Source organism: Salvelinus fontinalis, unplaced genomic scaffold (assembly GCF_029448725.1).
Source record: "Salvelinus fontinalis isolate EN_2023a unplaced genomic scaffold, ASM2944872v1 scaffold_0782, whole genome shotgun sequence".
NCBI classification, from domain to species: domain Eukaryota; kingdom Metazoa; phylum Chordata; class Actinopteri; order Salmoniformes; family Salmonidae; genus Salvelinus; species Salvelinus fontinalis.
The window spans coordinates 50,356-74,770 of NW_026600991.1; the positions used below are offsets into that span (position 1 = coordinate 50,356).

The 24,415-nt window shown below is 46.0% G+C and overlaps 1 protein-coding gene across 1 annotated transcript in view; it reads left to right on the top strand.

Moving 5' to 3' along the window:
* Positions 1-24,415, top strand: part of LOC129847337 (chromosome transmission fidelity protein 18 homolog) — a gene marked incomplete at its 3' end in the record, with an annotated part of 61,260 nt that overhangs the window by 24,248 nt on the left and 12,597 nt on the right. Inside the window, exons 4-9 of the mRNA XM_055915100.1 lie at positions 3,047-3,236; positions 8,336-8,428; positions 12,274-12,326; positions 13,999-14,134; positions 18,847-19,131; positions 22,079-22,176. Of these exons, the coding sequence (XP_055771075.1) occupies positions 3,047-3,236; positions 8,336-8,428; positions 12,274-12,326; positions 13,999-14,134; positions 18,847-19,131; positions 22,079-22,176 (855 nt within the window). The remainder of the gene's footprint in view (positions 1-3,046; positions 3,237-8,335; positions 8,429-12,273; positions 12,327-13,998; positions 14,135-18,846; positions 19,132-22,078; positions 22,177-24,415) is intronic.

A 24,415-nucleotide genomic window follows, 5' to 3' on the forward strand; every position in this document is an offset into this window, starting at 1 on the left:
TCTAATAACCCACTAGTACATCAACTAGAACCAGCCCTCTAATAACCCACTAGAACATCAACTAGAACCAGCCCTCTAATAACCCACTAGTACATCAACTAGAACCAGTCCTCTAATAACCCACTAGTACATCAACTAGGACCAGCCCTCTAATAACCCACTAGTACATCAACTAGGACCAGCCCTCTAATAACCCACTAGTACATCAACTAGGACCAGTCCTCTAATAACCCACTAGTACATCAACTAGAACCAGCCCTCTAATAACCCACTAGTACATCAACTAGGACCAGCCCTCTAATATCCCACTAGTACATCAACTAGGACCAGCCCTCTAATAACCCACTAGTACATCAACTAGGACCAGCCCTCTAATAACCCACTAGTACATCAACTAGAACCAGCCCTCTAATAACCCACTAGTACATCAACTAGAACCAGCCCTCTAATAACCCACTAGTACATCAACTAGAACCAGCCCTCTAATAACCCACTAGTACATCAACTAGAACTAGCCCTCTAATAACCCACTAGTACATCAACTAGAACCAGCCCTCTAATAACCCACTAGTACATCAACTGGAACCAGCCCTCTAATAACCCACTAGTACATCAACTAGGACCAGCCCTCTAATAACCCACTAGTACATCAACTAGAACCAGCCCTCTAATAACCCACTAGTACATCAACTAGAACCAGCCCTCTAATAACCCACTAGTACATCAACTAGGACCAGCCCTCTAATATCCCACTAGTACATCAACTAGAACCAGCCCTCTAATAACCCACTAGTACATCAACTAGGACCAGCCCTCTAATAACCCACTAGTACATCAACTAGAACCAGCCCTCTAATAACCCACTAGTACATCAACTAGAACCAGCCCTCTAATAACCCACTAGTACATCAACTGGAACCAGCCCTCTAATAACCCACTAGTACATCAACTAGGACCAGCCCTCTAATAACCCACTAGTACATCAACTAGAACCAGCCCTCTAATAACCCACTAGTACATCAACTAGGACCAGCCCTCTAATAACCCACTAGTACATCAACTAGGACCAGCCCTCTAATAACCCACTAGTACATCAACTAGAACCAGCTGACCAACCCTCTAATAACCCACTAGTACATCAACTAGGACCAGCCCTCTAATAACCCACTAGTACATCAACTAGAACCAGCCCTCTAATAACCCACTAGTACATCAACTAGAACCAGCCCTCTAATAACCCACTAGTACATCAACTAGAACCAGCCCTCTAATAACCCACTAGTACATCAACTAGAACCAACCCTCTAATAACCCACTAGTACATCAACTAGGACCAGCCCTCTAATAACCCACTAGTACATCAACTAGGACCAGCCCTCTAATAACCCACTAGTACATCAACTAGGACCAGCCCTCTAATAACCCACTAGTACATCAACTAGGACCAGCTGACCAGCCCTCTAATAACCCACTAGTACATCAACTAGAACCAGCCCTCTAATAACCCACTAGTACATCAACTAGAACCAGCCCTCTAATAACCCACTAGTACATCAACTAGAACCAGCCCTCTAATAACCCACTAGTACATCAACTAGGACCAGCCCTCTAATAACCCACTAGTACATCAACTAGAACCAGCCCTCTAATAACCCACTAGTACATCAACTAGAACCAGCCCTCTAATAACCCACTAGTACATCAACTAGGACCAGCCCTCTGATAACCCACTAGTACATCAACTAGGACCAGTCCTCTAATAACCCACTAGTACATCAACTAGAACCAGCCCTCTAATAACCCACTAGTACATCAACTAGAACCAGCCCTCTAATAACCCACTAGTACATCAACTAGAACCAGTCCTCTAATAACCCACTAGTACATCAACTAGAACCAGCCCTCTAATAACCCACTAGTACATCAACTAGGACCAGCCCTCTAATAACCCACTAGTACATCAACTAGAACCAGCCCTCTAATAACCCACTAGTACATCAACTAGAACCAGCCCTCTAATAACCCACTAGTACATCAACTAGAACCAGCTGACCACCTCCTAATGTCCAGATGTGTCTGCATAGCCCAGATCTTGATGTAATTCAGGAAGTAACCTCCTAATGTCCAGATGTGTCTGCATAGCCCAGATCTTGATGTAATTCAGGAAGTAACCTCCTAATGTCCAGATGTGTCTGCATAGCCCATATCTTGATCTAATTCAGGAAGTAACCTCCTAATGTCCAGATGTGTCTGCATAGCCCAGATCTTGATGTAATTCAGGAAGTAACCTCCTAATGTCCAGATGTGTCTGCATAGCCCAGATCTTGATGTAATTCAGGAAGTAACCTCCTAATGTCCAGATGTGTCTGCATAGCCCAGATCTTGATCTAATTCAGGAAGTAACCTCCTAATGTCCAGATGTGTCTGCATAGCCCAGATCTTGATGTAATCCAGGAACTAACCTCCTAATGTCCAGATGTGTCTGCATAGCCCAGATCTTGATGTAATCCAGGAACTAACCTCCTAATGTCCAGATGTGTCTGCATAGACCAGATCTTGATCTAATTCAGGAAGTAACCTCCTAATGTCCAGATGTGTCTGCATAGCCCAGATCTTGATGTAATTCAGATCAGGAAGTAACCTCCTAATGTCCAGATGTGTCTGCATAGCCCAGATCTTGATGTAATTCAGGAAGTAACCTCCTAATGTCCAGATGTGTCTGCATAGCCCAGATCTTGATGTAATCCAGGAAGTAACCTCCTAATGTCCAGATGTGTCTGCATAGCCCAGATCTTGATGTAATTCAGATCAGGAAGTAACCTCCTAATGTCCAGATGTGTCTGCATAGCCCAGATCTTGATGTAATTCAGGAAGTAACCTCCTAGTGTTCAGATGCATCAACCTAAGTCCTTTGTGTGTTGTGTGTGTGTGTGGGTGTGTGTTGTGTGGGTGTGTGTTGTGTGGGTGTGTGTTGTGTGTGTGTGTGTGGTGTGTGTGTGTGGTGTGTGTGTGTGTGTGTGTGTGTGTGTGTGTGGTGTGTGTGTAGACCCCAGCTAGTCCCAGTGATCTTGGACATCAGTGGCTTCGCAGCCATCCAGGAGTCTCCTCGGAGAGTCACCGCGGCAACATCGTGTCACGTTCTGAAGCGCCCCCCGGCCGTGGGGGGATACGTTAGCGTGACGGACCAGACAGGAAACCGCGTCTACCTCCGACAGACAGACGACCTGAGGGGAAAGGTAAACTATCAGCCAATCACTGAACTGCACCTGATCCACCAATCACCTCTCTCTCTCTGTCTACCTTATTTATTGTGTCTTATAGGACCCCAATCACCTCTCTCTCTCTGTCTACCTTATTTACTGTGTCTTATAGGACCCCAATCACCTCTCTCTCTCTCTCTGTCTACCTTATTTACTGTGTCTTATAGGACCCCAATCACCTCTCTCTCTCTCTCTGTCTACCTTATTTACTGTGTCTTATAGGACCCCAATCACCTCTCTCTCTCTCTCTCTGTCTACCTTATTTACTGTGTCTTATAGGACCCCAATCACCTCTCTGTCTCTGTCTACCTTATTTACTGTGTCTTATAGGACCCCAATCACCTCTCTCTCTCTGTCTACCTTATTTACTGTGTCTTATAGGACCCCAATCACCTCTCTCTCTGTCTACCTTATTTACTGTGTCTTATAGGACCCCAATCACCTCTCTCTCTGTCTACCTTATTTACTGTGTCTTATAGGACCCCAATCACCTCTCTCTCTCTGTCTACCTTATTTACTGTGTCTTATAGGACCCCAATCACCTCTCTCTCTCTGTCTACCTTATTTACTGTGTCTTATAGGACCCCAATCACCTCTCTCTCTCTGTCTACCTTATTTACTGTGTCTTATAGGACCCCAATCACCTCTCTCTGTCTGTCTACCTTATTTACTGTGTCTTATAGGACCCCAATCACCTCTCTCTCTCTCTGTCTACCTTATTTACTGTGTCTTATAGGACCCCAATCACATCTCTCTCTCTGTCTACCTTATTTACTGTGTCTTATAGGACCCCAATCACCTCTCTCTCTCTGTCTACCTTATTTACTGTGTCTTATAGGACCCCAATCACCTCTCTCTCTCTGTCTACCTTATTTACTGTGTCTTATAGGACCCCAATCACCTCTCTCTCTCTGTCTACCTTATTTACTGTGTCTTATAGGACCCCAATCACCTCTCTCTCTCTGTCTACCTTATTTACTGTGTCTTATAGGACCCCAATCACCTCTCTCTCTCTGTCTACCTTATTTACTGTGTCTTATAGGACCCCAATCACCTCTCTCTCTCTGTCTACCTTATTTACTGTGTCTTATAGGACCCCAATCACCTCTCTCTCTCTGTCTACCTTATTTACTGTGTCTTATAGGACCCCAATCACCTCTCTCTCTCTGTCTACCTTATTTACTGTGTCTTATAGGACCCCAATCACCTCTCTCTCTCTGTCTACCTTATTTACTGTGTCTTATAGGACCCCAATCACCTCTCTCTCTCTCTCTCTGTCTACCTTATTTACTGTGTCTTATAGGACCCCAATCACCTCTCTCTCTCTCTCTGTCTACCTTATTTACTGTGTCTTATAGGACCCCAATCACCTCTCTCTCTCTCTCTGTCTACCTTATTTACTGTGTCTTATAGGACCCCAATCACCTCTCTCTCTCTCTCTGTCTACCTTATTTACTGTGTCTTATAGGACCCCAATCACCTCTCTCTCTCTCTCTGTCTACCTTATTTACTGTGTCTTATAGGACCCCAATCACCTCTCTCTCTGTCTACCTTATTTACTGTGTCTTATAGGACCCCAATCACCTCTCTCTCTCGCTCTGTCTACCTTATTTACTGTGTCTTATAGGACCCCAATCACCTCTCTCTCTCTCTCTGTCTACCTTATTTACTGTGTCTTATAGGACCCCAATCACCTCTCTCTCTCTCTCTGTCTACCTTATTTACTGTGTCTTATAGGACCCCAATCACCTCTCTCTCTCTCTCTGTCTACCTTATTTACTGTGTCTTATAGGACCCCAATCACCTCTCTCTCTCTCTCTGTCTACCTTATTTACTGTGTCTTATAGGACCCCAATCACCTCTCTCTCTCTCTCTGTCTACCTTATTTACTGTGTCTTATAGGACCCCAATCACCTCTCTCTCTCTCTCTGTCTACCTTATTTACTGTGTCTTATAGGACCCCAATCACCTCTCTCTCTCTCTCTGTCTACCTTATTTACTGTGTCTTATAGGACCCCAATCACCTCTCTCTCTCTCTCTGTCTACCTTATTTACTGTGTCTTATAGGACCCCAATCACCTCTCTCTCTCTCTCTGTCTACCTTATTTACTGTGTCTTATAGGACCCCAATCACCTCTCTCTCTCTCTGTCTACCTTATTTACTGTGTCTTATAGGACCCCAATCACCTCTCTCTCTCTCTGTCTACCTTATTTACTGTGTCTTATAGGACCCCAATCACCTCTCTCTCTCTGTCTACCTTATTTACTGTGTCTTATAGGACCCCAATCACCTCTCTCTCTGTCTACCTTATTTACTGTGTCTTATAGGACCCCAATCACCTCTCTCTCTGTCTACCTTATTTACTGTGTCTTATAGGACCCCAATCACCTCTCTCTCTCTCTCTCTGTCTACCTTATTTACTGTGTCTTATAGGACCCCAATCACCTCTCTCTCTCTGTCTACCTTATTTACTGTGTCTTATAGGACCCCAATCACCTCTCTCTCTCTGTCTACCTTATTTACTGTGTCTTATAGGACCCCAATCACCTCTCTCTCTGTCTACCTTATTTACTGTGTCTTATAGGACCCCAATCACCTCTCTCTCTCTCTCTCTGTCTACCTTATTTACTGTGTCTTATAGGACCCCAATCACCTCTCTCTCTCTCAATTCAATTCAATTCAATTCAATTCAAGGGGCTTTATTGGCATGGGAAACATGTGTTAACATTGCCAAAGCAAGTGAGGTAGGTAATATACAAAAGTCAAATAAACAATAAAAATGAACAGTAAACATTACACATACAGAAGTTTCAAAACAATAAAGACATTACAAATGTCATATTATATATATGCAGTGTTGTAACAATGTACAAATGGTTAAAGCACACAAGTTAAAATAAATAAACATAAATATGGGTTGTATTTACAGTGGTGTTTGTTCTTCACTGGTTGCCCTTTTCTTGTGGCAACAGGTCACAAATCTTGCTGCTGTGATGTCACACTGTGGTATTTCACCCAGTAGATATGGGAGTTTATCAAAATTGGATTTGTTTTCGAATTCTTTGTGGATCTGTGTAATCTGAGGGAAATATGTCTCTCTAATATGGTCATACATTGGGCAGGAGGTTAGGAAGTGCAGCTCAGTTTCCACCTCATTTTGTGGGCAGTGTGCACATAGCCTGTCTTCTCTTGAGAGCCATGTCTGCCTACGGCGGCCTTTCTCAATAGCAAGGCTATGCTCACTGAGTCTGTACATAGTCAAAGCTTTCCTTAAGTTTGGGTCAGTCACAGTGGTCAGGTATTCTGCCACTGTGTACTCTCTGTTTAGGGCCAAATAGCATTCTAGTTTGCTCTGTTTTTTTGTTAATTCTTTCCAATGTGTCAAGTAATTATCTTTTTGTTTTCTCATGATTTGGTTGGGTCTAATTGTGCTGTTGTCCTGGGGCTCTGTGGGGTGTGTTTGTGTTTGTGAACAGAGCCCTAGGACCAGCTTGCTTAGGGGACTCTTCTCCAGGTTCATCTCTCTGTAGGTGATGGCTTTGTTATGGAAGGTTTGGGAATCGCTTCCTTTTAGGTGGTTGTAGAATTTAACGGCTCTTTTCTGGATTTTGATAATTAGTGGGTATCGGCCTAATTCTGCTCTGCATGCATTATTTGGTGTTCTACGTTGTACACGGAGGATATTTTTGCAGAATTCTGCATGCAGAGTCTCAATTTGGTGTTTGTCCCATTTTGTGAAATCTTGGTTGGTGAGCGGACCCCAGACCTCACAACCATAAAGGGCAATGGGCTCTATGACTGATTCAAGTATTTTTAGCCAGATCCTAATTGGTATGTTGAAATTTATGTTCCTTTTGATGGCATAGAAGGCCCTTCTTGCCTTGTCTCTCAGATCGTTCACAGCTTTGTGGAAGTTACCTGTGGTGCTGATGTTTAGGCCGAGGTATGTATAGTTTTTTGTGTGCTCTAGGGCAACGGTGTCTAGATGGAATTTGTGGTCCTGGTGACTGGACCTTTTTTGGAACACCATTATTTTGGTCTTACTGAGATTTACTGTCAGGGCCCAGGTCTGACAGAATCTGTGCAGAAGATCTAGGTGCTGCTGTAGGCCCTCCTTGGTTGGTGACAGAAGCACCAGATCATCAGCAAACAGTAGACATTTGACTTCGGATTCTAGTAGGGTGAGACCGGGTGCTGCAGACTGTTCTAGTGCCCGCGCCAATTCGTTGATATATATGTTGAAGAGGGTGGGGCTTAAGCTGCATCCCTGTCTCACCCCACGACCCTGTGTGAAGAAATGTGTGTGTTTTTCTCTCTCTGTCTACCTTATTTACTGTGTCTTATAGGACCCCAATCACCTCTCTCTCTCTCTGTCTACCTTATTTACTGTGTCTTATAGGACCCCAATCACCTCTCTCTCTCTGTCTACCTTATTTACTGTGTCTTATAGGACCCCAATCACCTCTCTCTCTCTGTCTACCTTATTTACTGTGTCTTATAGGACCCCAATCACCTCTCTCTCTCTGTCTACCTTATTTACTGTGTCTTATAGGACCCCAATCACCTCTCTCTCTCTCTGTCTACCTTATTTACTGTGTCTTATAGGACCCCAATCACCTCTCTCTCTCTGTCTACCTTATTTACTGTGTCTTATAGGACCCTAATCACCTCTCTCTCTGTCTGTCTACCTTATTTACTGTGTCTTATAGGTCCCCAATCAACTCTCTCTCTCTCTGTCTACCTTATTTACTGTGTCTTATAGGACCCCAATCACCTCTCTCTCTCTGTCTACCTTATTTACTGTGTCTTATAGGACCCCAATCACCTCTCTCTCTCTGTCTACCTTATTTACTGTGTCTTATAGGACCCCAATCACCTCTCTCTGTCTCTGTCTACCTTATTTACTGTGTCTTATAGGACCCTAATCACCTCTCTCTCTGTCTGTCTACCTTATTTACTGTGTCTTATAGGACCCCAATCACCTCTCTCTCTCTGTCTACCTTATTTACTGTGTCTTATAGGACCCCAATCACCTCTCTCTCTCTCTGTCTACCTTATTTACTGTGTCTTATAGGCTGTGAACCCCAGTGCTTTTCGTAGCTCCCATAATGCATTGGGTTTGCTGGCTGTTCCCATCGAGATACTGAGAGAACAGGTGGCTGAGAAGGTGAGTACACACACCCACACACACACACACACACACACACACGGTCTTGTACAGCTAACCTTGTGGGGACACTCAATTAATTTTCCCTAAACCTAACTCGTACTCTTAACCTAATCCTAACCTTAACCCAGAAACGTAACCCTAGCTCCTAACCCTTAACCTAATCCTAACCTTAACCCAGAAACGTAACCCTAGCTCCTAACCCTTAACCTAATCCTAACCTTAACCCAGAAACGTAACCCTAGCTCCTAACCCTTAACCTAATCCTAACCTTAACCCAGAAACGTAACCCTAGCTCCTAACCCTTAACCTAATCCTAACCTTAACCCAGAAACGTAACCCTGGCTCCTAACCCTTAACCTAATCCTAACCTTAACCCAGAAACGTAACCCTAGCTCCTAACCCTTAACCTAATCCTAACCTTAACCCAGAAACGTAACCCTAGCTCCTAACCCTTAACCTAATCCTAACCTTAACCCAGAAACGTAACCCTAGCTCCTTACCCTTAACCTAATCCTAACCTTAACCCAGAAACGTAACCCTAGCTCCTAACCCTTAACCTAATCCTAACCTTAACCCAGAAACGTAACCCTAGCTCCTAACCCTTAACCTAATCCTAACCTTAACCCAGAAACGTAACCCTAGCTCCTAACCCTTAACCTAATCCTAACCTTAACCCAGAAACGTAACCCTAGCTCCTAACCCTTAACCTAATCCTAACCTTAACCCAGAAACGTAACCCTAGCTCCTAACCCTTAACCTAATCCTAACCTTAACCCAGAAACGTAACCCTAGCTCCTAACCCTTAACCTAATCCTAACCTTAACCCAGAAACGTAACCCTAGCTCCTAACCCTTAACCTAATCCTAACCCAGAAACGTAACCCTAGCTCCTAACCCTTAACCTAATCCTAACCTTAACCCAGAAACGTAACCCTAGCTCCTAACCCTTAACCTAATCCTAACCTTAACCCAGAAACGTAACCCTAGCTCCTAACCCTTAACCTAATCCTAACCTTAACCCAGAAACGTAACCCTAGCTCCTAACCCTTAACCTAATCCTAACCTTAACCCAGAAACGTAACCCTAGCTCCTAACCCTTAACCTAATCCTAACCTTAACCCAGAAACGTAACCCTTAACCTAATCCTAACCTTAACCCAATGGCATTCGACCTTATGGGGAATAACAAAATGTTCCCAGTTGGTCAAATTTGAGTTTTTTTACTATTCTTGTGGGTTCTTCTGGTCTTCAAGTTAAACACGTCCACACACACACTTCTCAAAATCTAGAGCTGACTGTTTCTGACTGAGCTGACTGACTGAGCTGACTGTTTCTGACTGACTGAGCTGACTGAGCTGACTGTTTCTGACTGTTTCTGACTGACTGAGCTGACTGTTTCTGACTGACTGAGCTGACTGTTTCTGACTGTTTCTGACTGACTGAGCTGACTGTTTCTGACTGACTGAGCTGACTGTTTCTGACTGAGCTGACTGTTTCTGACTGAGCTGACTGTTTCTGACTGAGCTGACTGTTTCTGACTGACTGAGCTGACTGTTTCTGACTGGCTGTTTCCGACTGGGCTGACTGTTTCCGACTGAGCTGACTGTTTCTGACTGACTGAGCTGACTGTTTCTGACTGACTGAGCTGACTGTTTCTGACTGACTGAGCTGACTGTTTCTGACTGACTGAGCTGACTGTTTCTGACTGACTGAGCTGACTGTTTCTGACTGACTGAGCTGACTGTTTCTGACTGACTGAGCTGACTGTTTCTGACTGACTGAGCTGACTGTTTCTGACTGACTGTTTCTGACTGACTGAGCTGACTGTTTCTGACTGAGCTGACTGTTTCTGTTTGACTGTTTCCGACTGGGCTGACTGTTTCCGACTGGGCTGACTGTTTCCGACTGACTGAGCTGACTGTTTCTGACTGACTGAGCTGACTGTTTCTGACTGAGCTGACTGTTTCTGACTGAGCTGACTGTTGCTGACTGTTTCTGATTGACTGAACTGACTGTTTCTGACTGTTTCTGACTGACTGAGCTGACTGTTTCTGACTGACTGTTTCTGACTGAGCTGACTGTTTCTGACTGTTTCTGACTGACTGAGCTGACTGTTTCTGACTGTTTCTGACTGACTGAGCTGACTGTTTCTGACTGACTGAGCTGACTGTTTCTGACTGAGCTGACTGTTTCTGACTGAGCTGACTGTTTCTGACTGAGCTGACTGTTTCTGACTGAGCTGACTGTTTCTGACTGAGCTGACTGTTTCCGACTGAGCTGACTGTTCCCGACTGAGCTGACTGTTTCTGACTGACTGAGCTGACTGTTTCTGACTGACTGAGCTGACTGTTTCTGACTGACTGAGCTGACTGTTTCTGACTGACTGAGCTGACTGTTTCTGACTGACTGTTTCTGACTGACTGAGCTGACTGTTTCTGACTGAGCTGACTGTTTCTGACTGTTTCTGACTGAGCTGACTGTTTCCGACTGAGCTGACTGTTTCTGACTGAGCTGACTGTTTCTGACTGAGCTGACTGTTTCCGACTGAGCTGACTGTTCCCGACTGAGCTGACTGTTTCTGACTGACTGAGCTGACTGTTTCTGACTGACTGAGCTGACTGTTTCTGACTGTTTCTGACTGACTGAGCTGACTGTTTCTGACTGTTTCTGACTGACTGAGCTGACTGTTTCTGACTGACTGAGCTGACTGTTTCTGACTGAGCTGACTGTTTCTGACTGAGCTGACTGTTTCTGACTGAGCTGACTGTTTCTGACTGAGCTGACTGTTTCTGACTGAGCTGACTGTTTCCGACTGAGCTGACTGTTCCCGACTGAGCTGACTGTTTCTGACTGACTGAGCTGACTGTTTCTGACTGACTGAGCTGACTGTTTCTGACTGACTGAGCTGACTGTTTCTGACTGACTGAGCTGACTGTTTCTGACTGACTGTTTCTGACTGACTGAGCTGACTGTTTCTGACTGAGCTGACTGTTTCTGACTGAGCTGACTGTTTCTGACTGAGCTGACTGTTTCCGACTGAGCTGACTGTTTCTGACTGAGCTGACTGTTTCTGACTGAGCTGACTGTTTCCGACTGAGCTGACTGTTCCCGACTGAGCTGACTGTTTCTGACTGACTGAGCTGACTGTTTCTGACTGACTGAGCTGACTGTTTCTGACTGACTGTTTCTGACTGACTGAGCTGACTGTTTCTGACTGACTGAGCTGACTGTTTCTGACTGACTGAGCTGACTGTTTCTGACTGAGCTGACTGTTTCTGTTTGACTGTTTCCGACTGGGCTGACTGTTTCCGACTGGGCTGACTGTTTCCGACTGGGCTGACTGTTTCCGACTGACTGAGCTGACTGTTTCTGACTGAGCTGACTGTTTCTGACTGAGCTGACTGTTTCTGACTGAGCTGACTGTTGCTGACTGTTTCTGATTGACTGAACTGACTGTTTCTGACTGTTTCTGACTGACTGAGCTGACTGTTTCTGACTGACTGTTTCTGACTGAGCTGACTGTTTCTGACTGAGCTGACTGTTTCTGACTGTTTCTGACTGACTGAGCTGACTGTTTCTGACTGTTTCTGACTGACTGAGCTGACTGTTTCTGACTGACTGAGCTGACTGTTTCTGACTGAGCTGACTGTTTCTGACTGAGCTGACTGTTTCTGACTGAGCTGACTGTTTCTGACTGAGCTGACTGTTTCTGACTGAGCTGACTGTTTCTGACTGAGCTGACTGTTCCCGACTGAGCTGACTGTTTCTGACTGTTTCTGACTGACTGTTTCTGACTGTTTCTGACTGAGCTGACTGTTTCTAACTGAGCTGACTGTTTCTGCAGCGACATCGCCAAGTGGTGGAGGAATCTCAGCGCCTAACAGAGCTACTCAACAGGTAGACGTGTGTGTGTGTGTGTGTGTGTGTGTGTATATATACAGTACCAATCTAAAGTTTGGACACCTACTCATTCAAGGGTTTTTCTACATTGTAGATTAACAGTGAAGACATCAACATAATGAAATAACCTATATGGAATCATGTAGTAAATGAAAAAGTGTTAAACAAATCAAAATATATTTGAGATTCTTCAAAGTAACAACCCTTTACCATTTGCCTTGATGACAGCTTTGCACAGTATTGGCATTCTCTCAACCAGCTTCACCTGGAATACTTTTCCAACAGTCTTGAATGAGTTCCCACATATGCTGAGCACTTGTTGGCTGCTTTTCCTTCACTCTGCGGTCCAACTCATCCCAAACCATCTCAATTGGGTTGAGATCGGGTTAATGTGGAGGCCAGGTCATCTGATGCAGCACTCCATCACTCTCCTTCTTGGTCAAACAGCCCTTACACAGCCTGGAGGTGTGTTGGGTCATTGTCCTGTTGAAAAACAAATGATAGTCCCACTAAGCGCAAACCAGATGGGACGGCGTATCGCTGCAGAATGCTGTGGTAGCCATGCTGGTTAAGTGTGCCTTGAATTCTAAATAAATCACTGACAGTGTCACCAGCAAAGCACCATCACACCTCCTCCTCCATGCTTCACGGTGGGAACCACACATGCAGAGATCATCTGTTCACCTACTCTGCGTCTCACAAAGACACGGCAGTTGGAACCAAAAATCACAAATTTGGACTCATCAGACCATAGGACAGATTTCCACCGGTCTAATGTCCATTGCTCGTATTTCTTGGCCTAAGCAAGTCTCTTCTTATTATTGGTGTCCTTTAGTAGTGGTTTCTTTGCAGCAATTCAACCATGAAGGCCTGATTCACACAGTCTCCTCTGAACAGTTGATGTTGAGATGTGTCTGTTCCTTGAACTCTGAAGCATTTATTTGGGCTGCAATTTCTGAGGCTGGTAACTAATGAACTTATCCTCTGCAGCAGAGGTAACTCTGGGTCTTCTTTTCCTGTGGCGGTCCTCATGAGAGCCAGTTTCATCATAGTGCTTGATGGTTTTTGCGACTGCACTTGAAGAAACTTTCAAAGTTCTTGAAATTTTCCGTATTGACTGACCTTCTTGTCTTAAAGTAATGATGGACTGTCGTTTCTCCTTGCTTATTTGAGCTGTTCTTGCCATAATATGGACTATGGTCTTTTACCAAGTAGGGCTATCTTCTGTATACCTTAAAGCATTAAGAGGGAAAGAAATTCCACATTAACTTTTAACAAGGCACACCTGTTAATTGAAATGCATTCCAGGTGACTACATCATGAAGCTGGTTGAGAGAATGTCAAGATTCTGCAAAGCTGTCACCAAGGCAAAGGGTGGCTACTTTGAAGAATCTCAAATATAGAATATATTTTGATTTGTTTCACATTTTTTTGGTTACTACGTGATTCCATGTGTGTTATTTCATAGTTTTGATGTCTACACTGTTTCTCTACAATGTAGAAAATAGTAAAAATAAAGAAAAACCCTTGAATGAGTAGGTGTGTCCAAACTGTTGACTGGTACTGTGTATATATACACGAGCACACCCATATGGTAGATATTGTCATTTCTGTACATTATTACTTGTTTATAGCATAAACGTGTTTGTGTGTGTGTGTGTGTGTTCAGTCAAGTGGATGAAGAGTTTGGAGAGCTGGACGGCGGACAGAGAGAAGAGGGGGATCGAGAGGAAGAGGAGGAATCTTCTCGTCTCTGGGTGGATCAGTTTGCTCCTCAACACTACACTGAACTACTCAGCGACGACGTGAGTGGTGGAGGTTGGAGAACATGACTGGTGGAGGTTGGAGAACATGACTGGTGGAGGTTGGAGAACATGACTGGTGGAGGTTGGAGAACATGACTGGTGGAGGTTGGAGAACATGACTTGTGGAGGTTGGGGAACGGGACTGGTGGAGGTTGGAGAACATGACTGGTGGAGGTTGGGGAACATGACTGGTGGAGGTTGGAGAACATGACTGGTGGAGGTTGGAGAACATGACTGGTGGAGGTTGGAGAACATGACTGGTGGAGGTTGGAGAACATGACTGGTGGAGGTTGGAGAACATGACTGGTGGAGGTTGGAGAACATGACTGGTGGAGGTTGGAGAACATGACTGGTGGAGGTTGGGGAACGGGACTGGTGGAGGTTGGAGAACATGACTGGTGGAGGTTGGAAAACATGACTGGTGGAGGTTGGAGAACATGACTGGTGGAGGTTGGAGAACATGACTGGTGGAGGTTGGAGAACATGACTGGTGGAGGTTGGAGAACATGACTGGTGGAGGTTGGAGAACATGACTGGTGGAGGTTGGAGAACATGACTGGTGGAGGTTGGAGAACATGACTGGTGGAGGTTGGAGAACATGACTGGTGGAGGTTGGAGAACATGACTGGTGGACTGGTGGAGGTTGGAGAACATGACTGGTGGAGGTTGGAGAACATGACTGGTGGAGGTTGGAAAACATGACTGGTGGAGGTTGGGGAACGGGACTGGTGGAGGTTGGAGAACATGACTGGTGGAGGTTGGAGAACATGACTGGTGGAGGTTGGAGAACATGACTGGTGGAGGTTGGAGAACATGACTGGTGGAGGTTGGAGAACATGACTGGTGGAGGTTGGAGAACATGACTGGTGGAGGTTGGAGAACATGACTGGTGGAGGTTGGAGAACATGACTGGTGGAGGTTGGAGAACATGACTGGTGGAGGTTGGAGAACATGACTGGTGGAGGTCGGAGACTGGTGGAGGTCGGAGACTGGTGGAGGTTGGAGAACATGACTGGTGGAGGTTGGAGAACATGACTGGTGGAGGTTGGAGAACATGACTGGTGGAGGTTGGGGAACGGGACTGGTGGAGGTTGGAGAACATGACTGGTGGAGGTTGGAGAACATGACTGGTGGAGGTTGGAGAACATGACTGGTGGAGGTTGGAGAACATGACTGGTGGAGGTTGGGGAACATGACTGGTGGAGGTTGGGGAACATGACTGGTGGAGGTTGGAGAACATGACTGGTGGAGGTTGGAGAACATGACTGGTGGAGGTTGGAGAACGGGACTGGTGGAGGTTGGAGAACATGACTGGGGGAGGTTGGAGAACGTGACTGGTGGAGGTTGGAGAACGTGACTGGTGGAGGTTGGAGAACGTGACTGGGGGAGGTTGGAGAACATGACTGGTGGAGGTTGGAGAACATGACTGGTGGAGGTTGGAGAACATGACTGGTGGAGGTTGGAGAACATGACTGGTGGAGGTTGGAGAACATGACTGGTGGAGGTTGGAGAACATGACTGGTGGAGGTTGGAGAACATGACTGGTGGAGGTTGGAGAACATGACTGGTGGAGGTTGGAGAACATGACTGGTGGAGGTTGGAGAACATGACTGGTGGAGGTTGGAGAACATGACTGGTGGAGGTTGGAGAACATGACTGGTGGAGGTTGGGGAACATGACTGGTAGAGGTTGGGGAACATGACTGGTGGAGGTTGGAGACTGGTGGAGGTTGGAGAACATGACTGGTGGAGGTTGGGGAACGGGACTGGTGGAGGTTGGAGAACATGACTGGTGGAGGTTGGGGAACGGGACTGGTGGAGGTTGGGGAACATGACTGGTGGAGGTTGGGGAACATGACTGGTGGAGGTTGAAGAACATGACTGGTGGAGGTTGGAGACTGGTGGAGGTTGGAGAACATGACTGGTGGAGGTTGGGGAACGGGACTGGTGGAGGTTGGAGAACATGACTGGTGGAGGTTGGAGAACATGACTGGTGGAGGTTGGAGAACATGACTGGTGGAGGTTGGAGAACATGACTGGTGGAGGTTGGAGAACATGACTGGTGGAGGTTGGAGAACATGACTGGTGGAGGTTGGAGAACATGACTGGTGGAGGTTGGAGAACATGACTGGTGGAGGTTGGAGAACATGACTGGTGGAGGTTGGAGAACATGACTGGTGGAGGTTGGAGAACATGACTGGTGGAGGTTGGAGAACATGACTGGTGGAGGTTGGGGAACATGACTGGTGGAGGTTGGGGAACATGACTGGTGGAGGTTGGAGACTGGTGGAGGTTGGAGAACATGACTGGTGGAGGTTGGGGAACGGGACTGGTGGAGGTTGGAGACATGACTGGTGGAGGTTGGGGAACGGGACTGGTGGAGGTTGGGGAACATGACTGGTGGAGGTTGGGGAACATGACTGGTGGAGGTTGAAGAACATGACTGGTGGAGGTTGGAGACTGGTGGAGGTTGGAGAACATGACTGGTGGAGGTTGGGGAACGGGACTGGTGGAGGTTGGAGAACATGACTGGTGGAGGTTGGGGAACGGGACTGGTGGAGGTTGGAGAACATGACTGGTGGAGGTTGGAGAACATGACTGGTGGAGGTTGGAGAACATGACTGGTGGAGGTTGGAGAACATGACTGGTGGAGGTTGGAGAACATGACTGGTGGAGGTTGGAGAACATGACTGGTGGAGGTTGGAGAACATGACTGGTGGAGGTTGGAGAACATGACTGGTGGAGGTTGGAGAACATGACTGGTGGAGGTTGGAGAACATGACTGGTGGAGGTTGGAGAACATGACTGGTGGAGGTTGGAGAACATGACTGGTGGAGGTTGGGGAACATGACTGGTGGAGGTTGGGGAACATGACTGGTGGAGGTTGGAGACTGGTGGAGGTTGGAGAACATGACTGGTGGAGGTTGGGGAACGGGACTGGTGGAGGTTGGAGAACATGACTGGTGGAGGTTGGGGAACGGGACTGGTGGAGGTTGGGGAACATGACTGGTGGAGGTTGGGGAACATGACTGGTGGAGGTTGAAGAACATGACTGGTGGAGGTTGGAGACTGGTGGAGGTTGGAGAACATGACTGGTGGAGGTTGGGGAACGGGACTGGTGGAGGTTGGAGAACATGACTGGTGGAGGTTGGGGAACGGGACTGGTGGAGGTTGGGGAACGGGACTGGTGGAGGTTGGGGAACGGGACTGGTGGAGGTTGGAGAACATGACTGGTGGAGGTTGGAGAACATGACTGGTGGAGGTTGGGGAACATGACTGGTGGAGGTTGGGGAACGGGACTGGTGGAGGTTGGAGAACATGACTGGTGGAGGTTGGAGAACATGACTGGTGGAGGTTGGAGAACATGACTGGTGGAGGTTGGAGAACATGACTGGTGGAGGTTGGAGAACATGACTGGTGGAGGTTGGAGAACATCACTGGTGGAGGTTGGAGACTGGTGGAGGTTGGAGACTGGTGGAGGTTGGAGACTGGTGGAGGTTGGAGACTGGTGGAGGTTGGAGACTGGTGGAGGTTGGAGACTGGTGGAGGTTGGAGAACATGACTGGTGGAGGTTGGAGAACATGACTGGTGGAGGTTGGTGAACATGACTGGTGGAGGTTGGAGAACATGACTGGTGGAGGTAGGGGAACGGGACTGGTGGAGGTAGGGGAACGGGACTGGTGGAGGTTGGGGAACGGGACTGGTGGAGGTTGGATAACATGACTGGTGGAGGTTGGAGACTGGTGGAGGTTGGGGAACGGGACTGGTGGAGGTTGGAGACTGGTGGAGGTTGGAGAACATGACTGGTGGAGGTTGGAGAACGTGACTGGTGGAGGTTGGAGAACATGACTGGTGGAGGTTGGAGAACATGACTGGTGGAGGTTGGAGAACATGACTGGTGGAGGTTGGAGAACGTGAGGTTGGGGAACGGGAGGTTGGGGGACGGGACTGGTGGAGGTTGGAGAACGTGACTGGTGGAGGTTGGAGAACATGACTGGTGGAGGTTGGAGAACATGACTGGTGGAGGTTGGAGAACATGACTGGTGGAGGTTGGAGAACATGACTGGTGGAGGTTGGAGAACATGACTGGTGGAGGTTGGAGAACATGACTGGTGGAGGTTGGGGAACATGACTGGTGGAGGTTGGAGAACATGACTGGTGGAGGTTGGAGAACATGACTGGTGGAGGTTGGAGAACATGACTGGTGGAGGTTGGAGAACATGACTGGTGGAGGTTGGAGAACATGACTGGTGGAGGTTGGAGAACATGACTGGTGGAGGTTGGGGAACGGGACTGGTGGAGGTTGGGGAACATGACTGGTGGAGGTTGGAGAACGTGACTGGTGGAGGTTGGAGAACGTGACTGGTGGAGGTTGGAGAACGTGACTGGTGGAGGTTGGAGACTGGTGGAGGTTGGGGAACATGACTGGTGGAGGTTGGAGACTGGTGGAGGTTGGGGAACGGGACTGGTGGAGGTTGGAGAACGGGACTGGTGGAGGTTGGAGAACATGACTGGTGGAGGTTGGAGACTGGTGGAGGTTGGGGAACATGACTGGTGGAGGTTGGAGAATATGACTGGTGGAGGTTGGAGACTGTGTGTGTGTGTAGTTCACCAACCGCTGTCTGCTGAAGTGGCTGAAGCTGTGGGACCAGGTTGTATAATGTGTGTGTGTGTGTGTATAATGTGTGTGTGTGTGTGTGTGTGTGTGTGTAGTTCACCAACCGCTGTCTGCTGAAGTGGCTGAAGCTGTGGGACCAGGTGGTGTTTGGACGAGAGAGGAAGACACGCCCACCCCCAGCCGAGAGGCCCGACCAGAACACAGCCAATCAGGGCCAGGGACGCTTTAATTCCTTCAATAAGGGCCGGGGACGCTTTAATTCCACCAATCGGAGCCAGGGGAACTTTCATCAAGCCAATCAGAAATTTAAGACCAAGAGTCAGATCACTGAGGAGATTCTGGAGGCCGAACTCGACCAATACAACAGACCCAAATACAAGGTAGGTAGACCAATACAACAGACCCAAATACAAGGTAGGTAGACCAATACAACAGACCCAAATACAAGGTAGGTGGACCAATACAACAGACCCAAATACAAGGTAGGTAGACCCATACAACAGACCTAAATACAAGGTAGGTAGACCCATACAACAGACCCAAATACAAGGTAGGTAGACCAATACAACAGACCCAAATACAAGGTAGGTAGACCCATACAACAGACCCAAATACAAGGTAGGTAGACCAATACAACAGACCCAAATACAAAGTAGGTAGACCCATACAGACCCAAATACAAGGTAGGTAGACCAATACAACACCCAAATACAAGGTAGGTAGACCAATACAACAGACCCAAATACAAGGTAGGTGGACCAATACAACAGACCCAAATACAAGGTAGGTAGACCCATACAACAGACCTAAATACAAGGTAGGTAGACCCATACAACAGACCCAAATACAAGGTAGGTAGACCAATACAACAGACCCAAATACAAGGTAGGTAGACCAATACAACAGACCCAAATACAAGGTAGGTAGACCCATACAGACCCAAATACAAGGTAGGTAGACCAATACAACAGACCCAAATACAAGGTAGGTAGACCAATACAACAGACCCAAATACAAGGTAGGTAGACCCATACAGACCCAAATACAAGGTAGGTAGACCCATACAGACCCAAATACAAGGTAGGTAGACCAATAAAACAGACCCAAATACAAGGTAGGTAGACCCACACAGACCCAAATACAAGGTAGGTAGACCCATACAGACCCAAATACAAGGTAGGTAGACCCATACAGACCCAAATACAAGGTAGGTAGACCAATACAACAGACCCAAATACAAGGTAGGTAGACCAATACAACAGACCCAAATACAAGGTAGGTAGACCCATACAGACCCAAATACAAGGTAGGTGGACCAATACAACAGACCTAAATACAAGGTAGGTAGACCCATACAGACCCAAATACAAGGTAGGTAGACCAATACAACAGACCCAAATACAAGGTAGGTAGACCCACACAGACCCAAATACAAGGTAGGTAGACCCATACAGACCCAAATACAAGGTAGGTAGACCAATACAACAGACCCAAATACAAGGTAGGTAGACCAATACAACAGACCCAAATACACTAGGTGGTGCTGCTGTCACGTCCTCTGGGGTTATATAGCTGTTAGTATATATATACTAGTAGGTTAATATAGCTGGTTAATCTGTCCTCCTCCCACTAGGTGGTGCTGCTGTCAGGTCCTCTGGGGTTATATAGCTGTTAGTATATATACTAGTAGGTTAATATAGCTGGTTAATCTGTCCTCCTCCCACTAGGTGGTGCTGCTGTCAGGTCCTCTGGGGTTATATAGCTGTTAGTATATATACTAGTAGGTTAATATAGCTGGTTAATCTGTCCTCCTCCCACTAGGTGGTGCTGCTGTCACGTCCTCTGGGGTTATATAGCTGTTAGTATATATATACTAGTAGGTTAATATAGCTGGTTAATCTGTCCTCCTCCCACTAGGTGGTGCTGCTGTCAGGTCCTCTGGGGTTATATAGCTGTTAGTATATATACTAGTAGGTTAATATAGCTGGTTAATCTGTCCTCCTCCCACTAGGTGGTGCTGCTGTCAGGTCCTCTGGGGTTATATAGCTGTTAGTATATATACTAGTAGGTTAATATAGCTGGTTAATCTGTCCTCCTCCCACTAGGTGGTGCTGCTGTCAGGTCCTCTGGGGTTATATAGCTGTTAGTATATATACTAGTAGGTTAATATAGCTGGTTAATCTGTCCTCCTCCCACTAGGTGGTGCTGCTGTCAGGTCCTCTGGGGTTATATAGCTGTTAGTATATATACTAGTAGGTTAATATAGCTGGTTAATCTGTCCTCCTCCCACTAGGTGGTGCTGCTGTCAGGTCCTCTGGGGTTATATAGCTGTTAGTATATATACTAGTAGGTTAATATAGCTGGTTAATCTGTCCTCCTCCCACTAGGTGGTGCTGCTGTCAGGTCCTCTGGGGTTATATAGCTGTTAGTATATATACTAGTAGGTTAATATAGCTGGTTAATCTGTCCTCCTCCCACTAGGTGGTGCTGCTGTCAGGTCCTCTGGGGTTATATAGCTGTTAGTATATATACTAGTAGGTTAATATAGCTGGTTAATCTGTCCTCCTCCCACTAGGTGGTGCTGCTGTCACGTCCTCTGGGGTTATATAGCTGTTAGTATATATACTAGTAGGTTAATATAGCTGGTTAATCTGTCCTCCTCCCACTAGGTGGTGCTGCTGTCAGGTCCTCTGGGGTTATATAGCTGTTAGTATATATACTAGTAGGTTAATATAGCTGGTTAATCTGTCCTCCTCCCACTAGGTGGTGCTGCTGTCAGGTCCTCTGGGGTTATATAGCTGTTAGTATATATACTAGTAGGTTAATATAGCTGGTTAATCTGTCCTCCTCCCACTAGGTGGTGCTGCTGTCAGGTCCTCTGGGGTTATATAGCTGTTAGTATATATACTAGTAGGTTAATATAGCTGGTTAATCTGTCCTCCTCCCACTAGGTGGTGCTGCTGTCAGGTCCTCTGGGGTTATATAGCTGTTAGTATATATACTAGTAGGTTAATATAGCTGGTTAATCTGTCCTCCTCCCACTAGGTGGTGCTGCTGTCAGGTCCTCTGGGGTTATATAGCTGTTAGTATATATACTAGTAGGTTAATATAGCTGGTTAATCTGTCCTCCTCCCACTAGGTGGTGCTGCTGTCAGGTCCTCTGGGGTTATATAGCTGTTAGTATATATACTAGTAGGTTAATATAGCTGGTTAATCTGTCCTCCTCCCACTAGGTGGTGCTGCTGCCAGGTCCTCTGGGGTTATATAGCTGTTAGTATATATACTAGTAGGTTAATATAGCTGGTTAATCTGTCCTCCTCCCACTAGGTGGTGCTGCTGTCAGGTCCTCCAGGTTTAGGGAAGACCACTCTGGCCCACATCATCGCTAAGCATGCTGGGTACAACGTGGTGGAGATTAACGCCAGGTGGGTTTAACGACTTCAACAAGTTGACGCTGTTGTTTCCATAGTAACTAAGGTGTTGATGCTGTGGTTTCCCATAGTAACTAAGGTGTTGATGCTGTGGTTTCACATAATAACTAAGGTGTTGATGCTGTGGTTTCCCATAATAACTAAGGTGGTGTTGATGCTGTGGTTTCCCATAGTAACTAAGGTGTTGATGATGCTGTGGTTTCCCATAATAACTAAGGTGTTGTTGATCCTGTGGTTTCCCATAGTAACTAAGGTGTTGATGCTGTGGTTTCCCATAGTAACTAAGGTGTTGATGCTGTGGTTTCCCATAATAACTAAGGTGTTGATGCTGTGGTTTCCCATAATAACTAAGGTGTTGATGCTGTGGTTTCCCATAATAACTAAGGTGTTGATGATCCTGTGGTTTCCCATAGTAACTAAGGTGTTGATGCTGTTGTTTCCCATAGTAACTAAGGTGTTGATGCTGTGGTTTCCCATAATAACTAAGGTGTTGATGCTGTGGTTTCCCATAATAACTAAGGTGTTGATGCTGTGGTTTCCCATAATAACTAAGGTGTTGATGCTGTGGTTTCCCATAATAACTAAGGTGTTGATGATCCTGTGGTTTCCCATAGTAACTAAGGTGTTGATGCTGTGGTTTCCCATAGTAACTAAGGTGTTGATGCTGTGGTTTCCCATAATAACTAAGGTGTTGATGCTGTGGTTTCCCATAATAACTAAGGTGTTGATGCTGTGGTTTCCCATAGTAACTAAGGTGTTGATGCTGTGGTTTCCCATAATAACTAAGGTGTTGATGCTGTGGTTTCCCATAGTAACTAAGGTGTTGATGCTGTGGTTTCCCATAATAACTAAGGTGTTGATGATCCTGTGGTTTCCCATAGTAACTAAGGTGTTGATGCTGTGGTTTCCCATAGTAACTAAGGTGTTGATGCTGTGGTTTCCCATAATAACTAAGGTGTTGATGCTGTGGTTTCCCATAATAACTAAGGTGTTGATGATGCTGTGGTTTCCCATAATAACTAAGGTGTTGATGATGCTGTGGTTTCCCATAATAACTAAGGTGTTGATGCTGTGGTTTCCCATAATAACTAAGGTGTTGATGATGCTGTGGTTTCCCATAATAACTAAGGTGTTGATGCTGTGGTTTCCCATAGTAACTAAGGTGTTGATGCTGTGGTTTCCCATAATAACTAAGGTGTTGATGCTGTGGTTTCCCATAATAACTAAGGTGTTGATGCTGTGGTTTCCCATAATAACTAAGGTGTTGATGCTGTGGTTTCCCATAGTAACTAAGGTGTTGATGCTGTGGTTTCCCATAATAACTAAGGTGTTGATGCTGTGGTTTCCCATAATAACTAAGGTGTTGATGATCCTGTGGTTTCCCATAATAACTAAGGTGTTGATCCTGTGGTTTCCCATAGTAACTAAGGTGTTGTTGATGCTGTGGTTTCCCATAGTAACTAAGGTGTTGATGCTGTGGTTTCCCATAATAACTAAGGTGTTGATGCTGTGATTTCCCATAGTAACTAAGGTGTTGTTGATGCTGTGATTTCCCATAGTAACTAAGGTGTTGTTGATGCTGTGGTTTCCCATAGTAACTAAGGTGTTGTTGATGCTGTGGTTTCCCATAGTAACTAAGGTGTTGTTGATGCTGTGGTTTCCCATAATAACTATGGTGGTGTTGATGCTGTGGTTTCCCATAATAACTAAGGTGTTGATGCTGTGGTTTCCCACAATAACTAAGGTGTTGATGCTGTGGTTTCCCATAGTAACTAAGGTGTTGTTGATGCTGTGGTTTCCCATAATAACGAAGGTGGTGTTGATGCTGTGGTTTCCCATAATAACTAAGGTGGTGTTGATGCTGTGGTTTCCCATAATAACTAAGGTGTTGATGCTGTGGTTTCCCATAATAACTAAGGTGGTGGTGCTGTGGTTTCCCATAATAACTAAGGTGGTGTTGATGCTGTGGTTTCCCATAATAACTAAGGTGTTGATGCTGTGGTTTCCCATAGTAACTAAGGTGTTGTTGATGCTGTGGTTTCCCATAGTAACTAAGGTGTTGGTGCTGTGGTTTCCCATAATAACTAAGGTGTTGATGCTGTGGTTTCCCATAATAACTAAGGTGTTGATGCTGTGGTTTCCCATAATAACTAAGGTGTTGATGCTGTGGTTTCCCATAATAACTAAGGTGTTGATGATCCTGTGGTTTCCCATAGTAACTAAGGTGTTGATG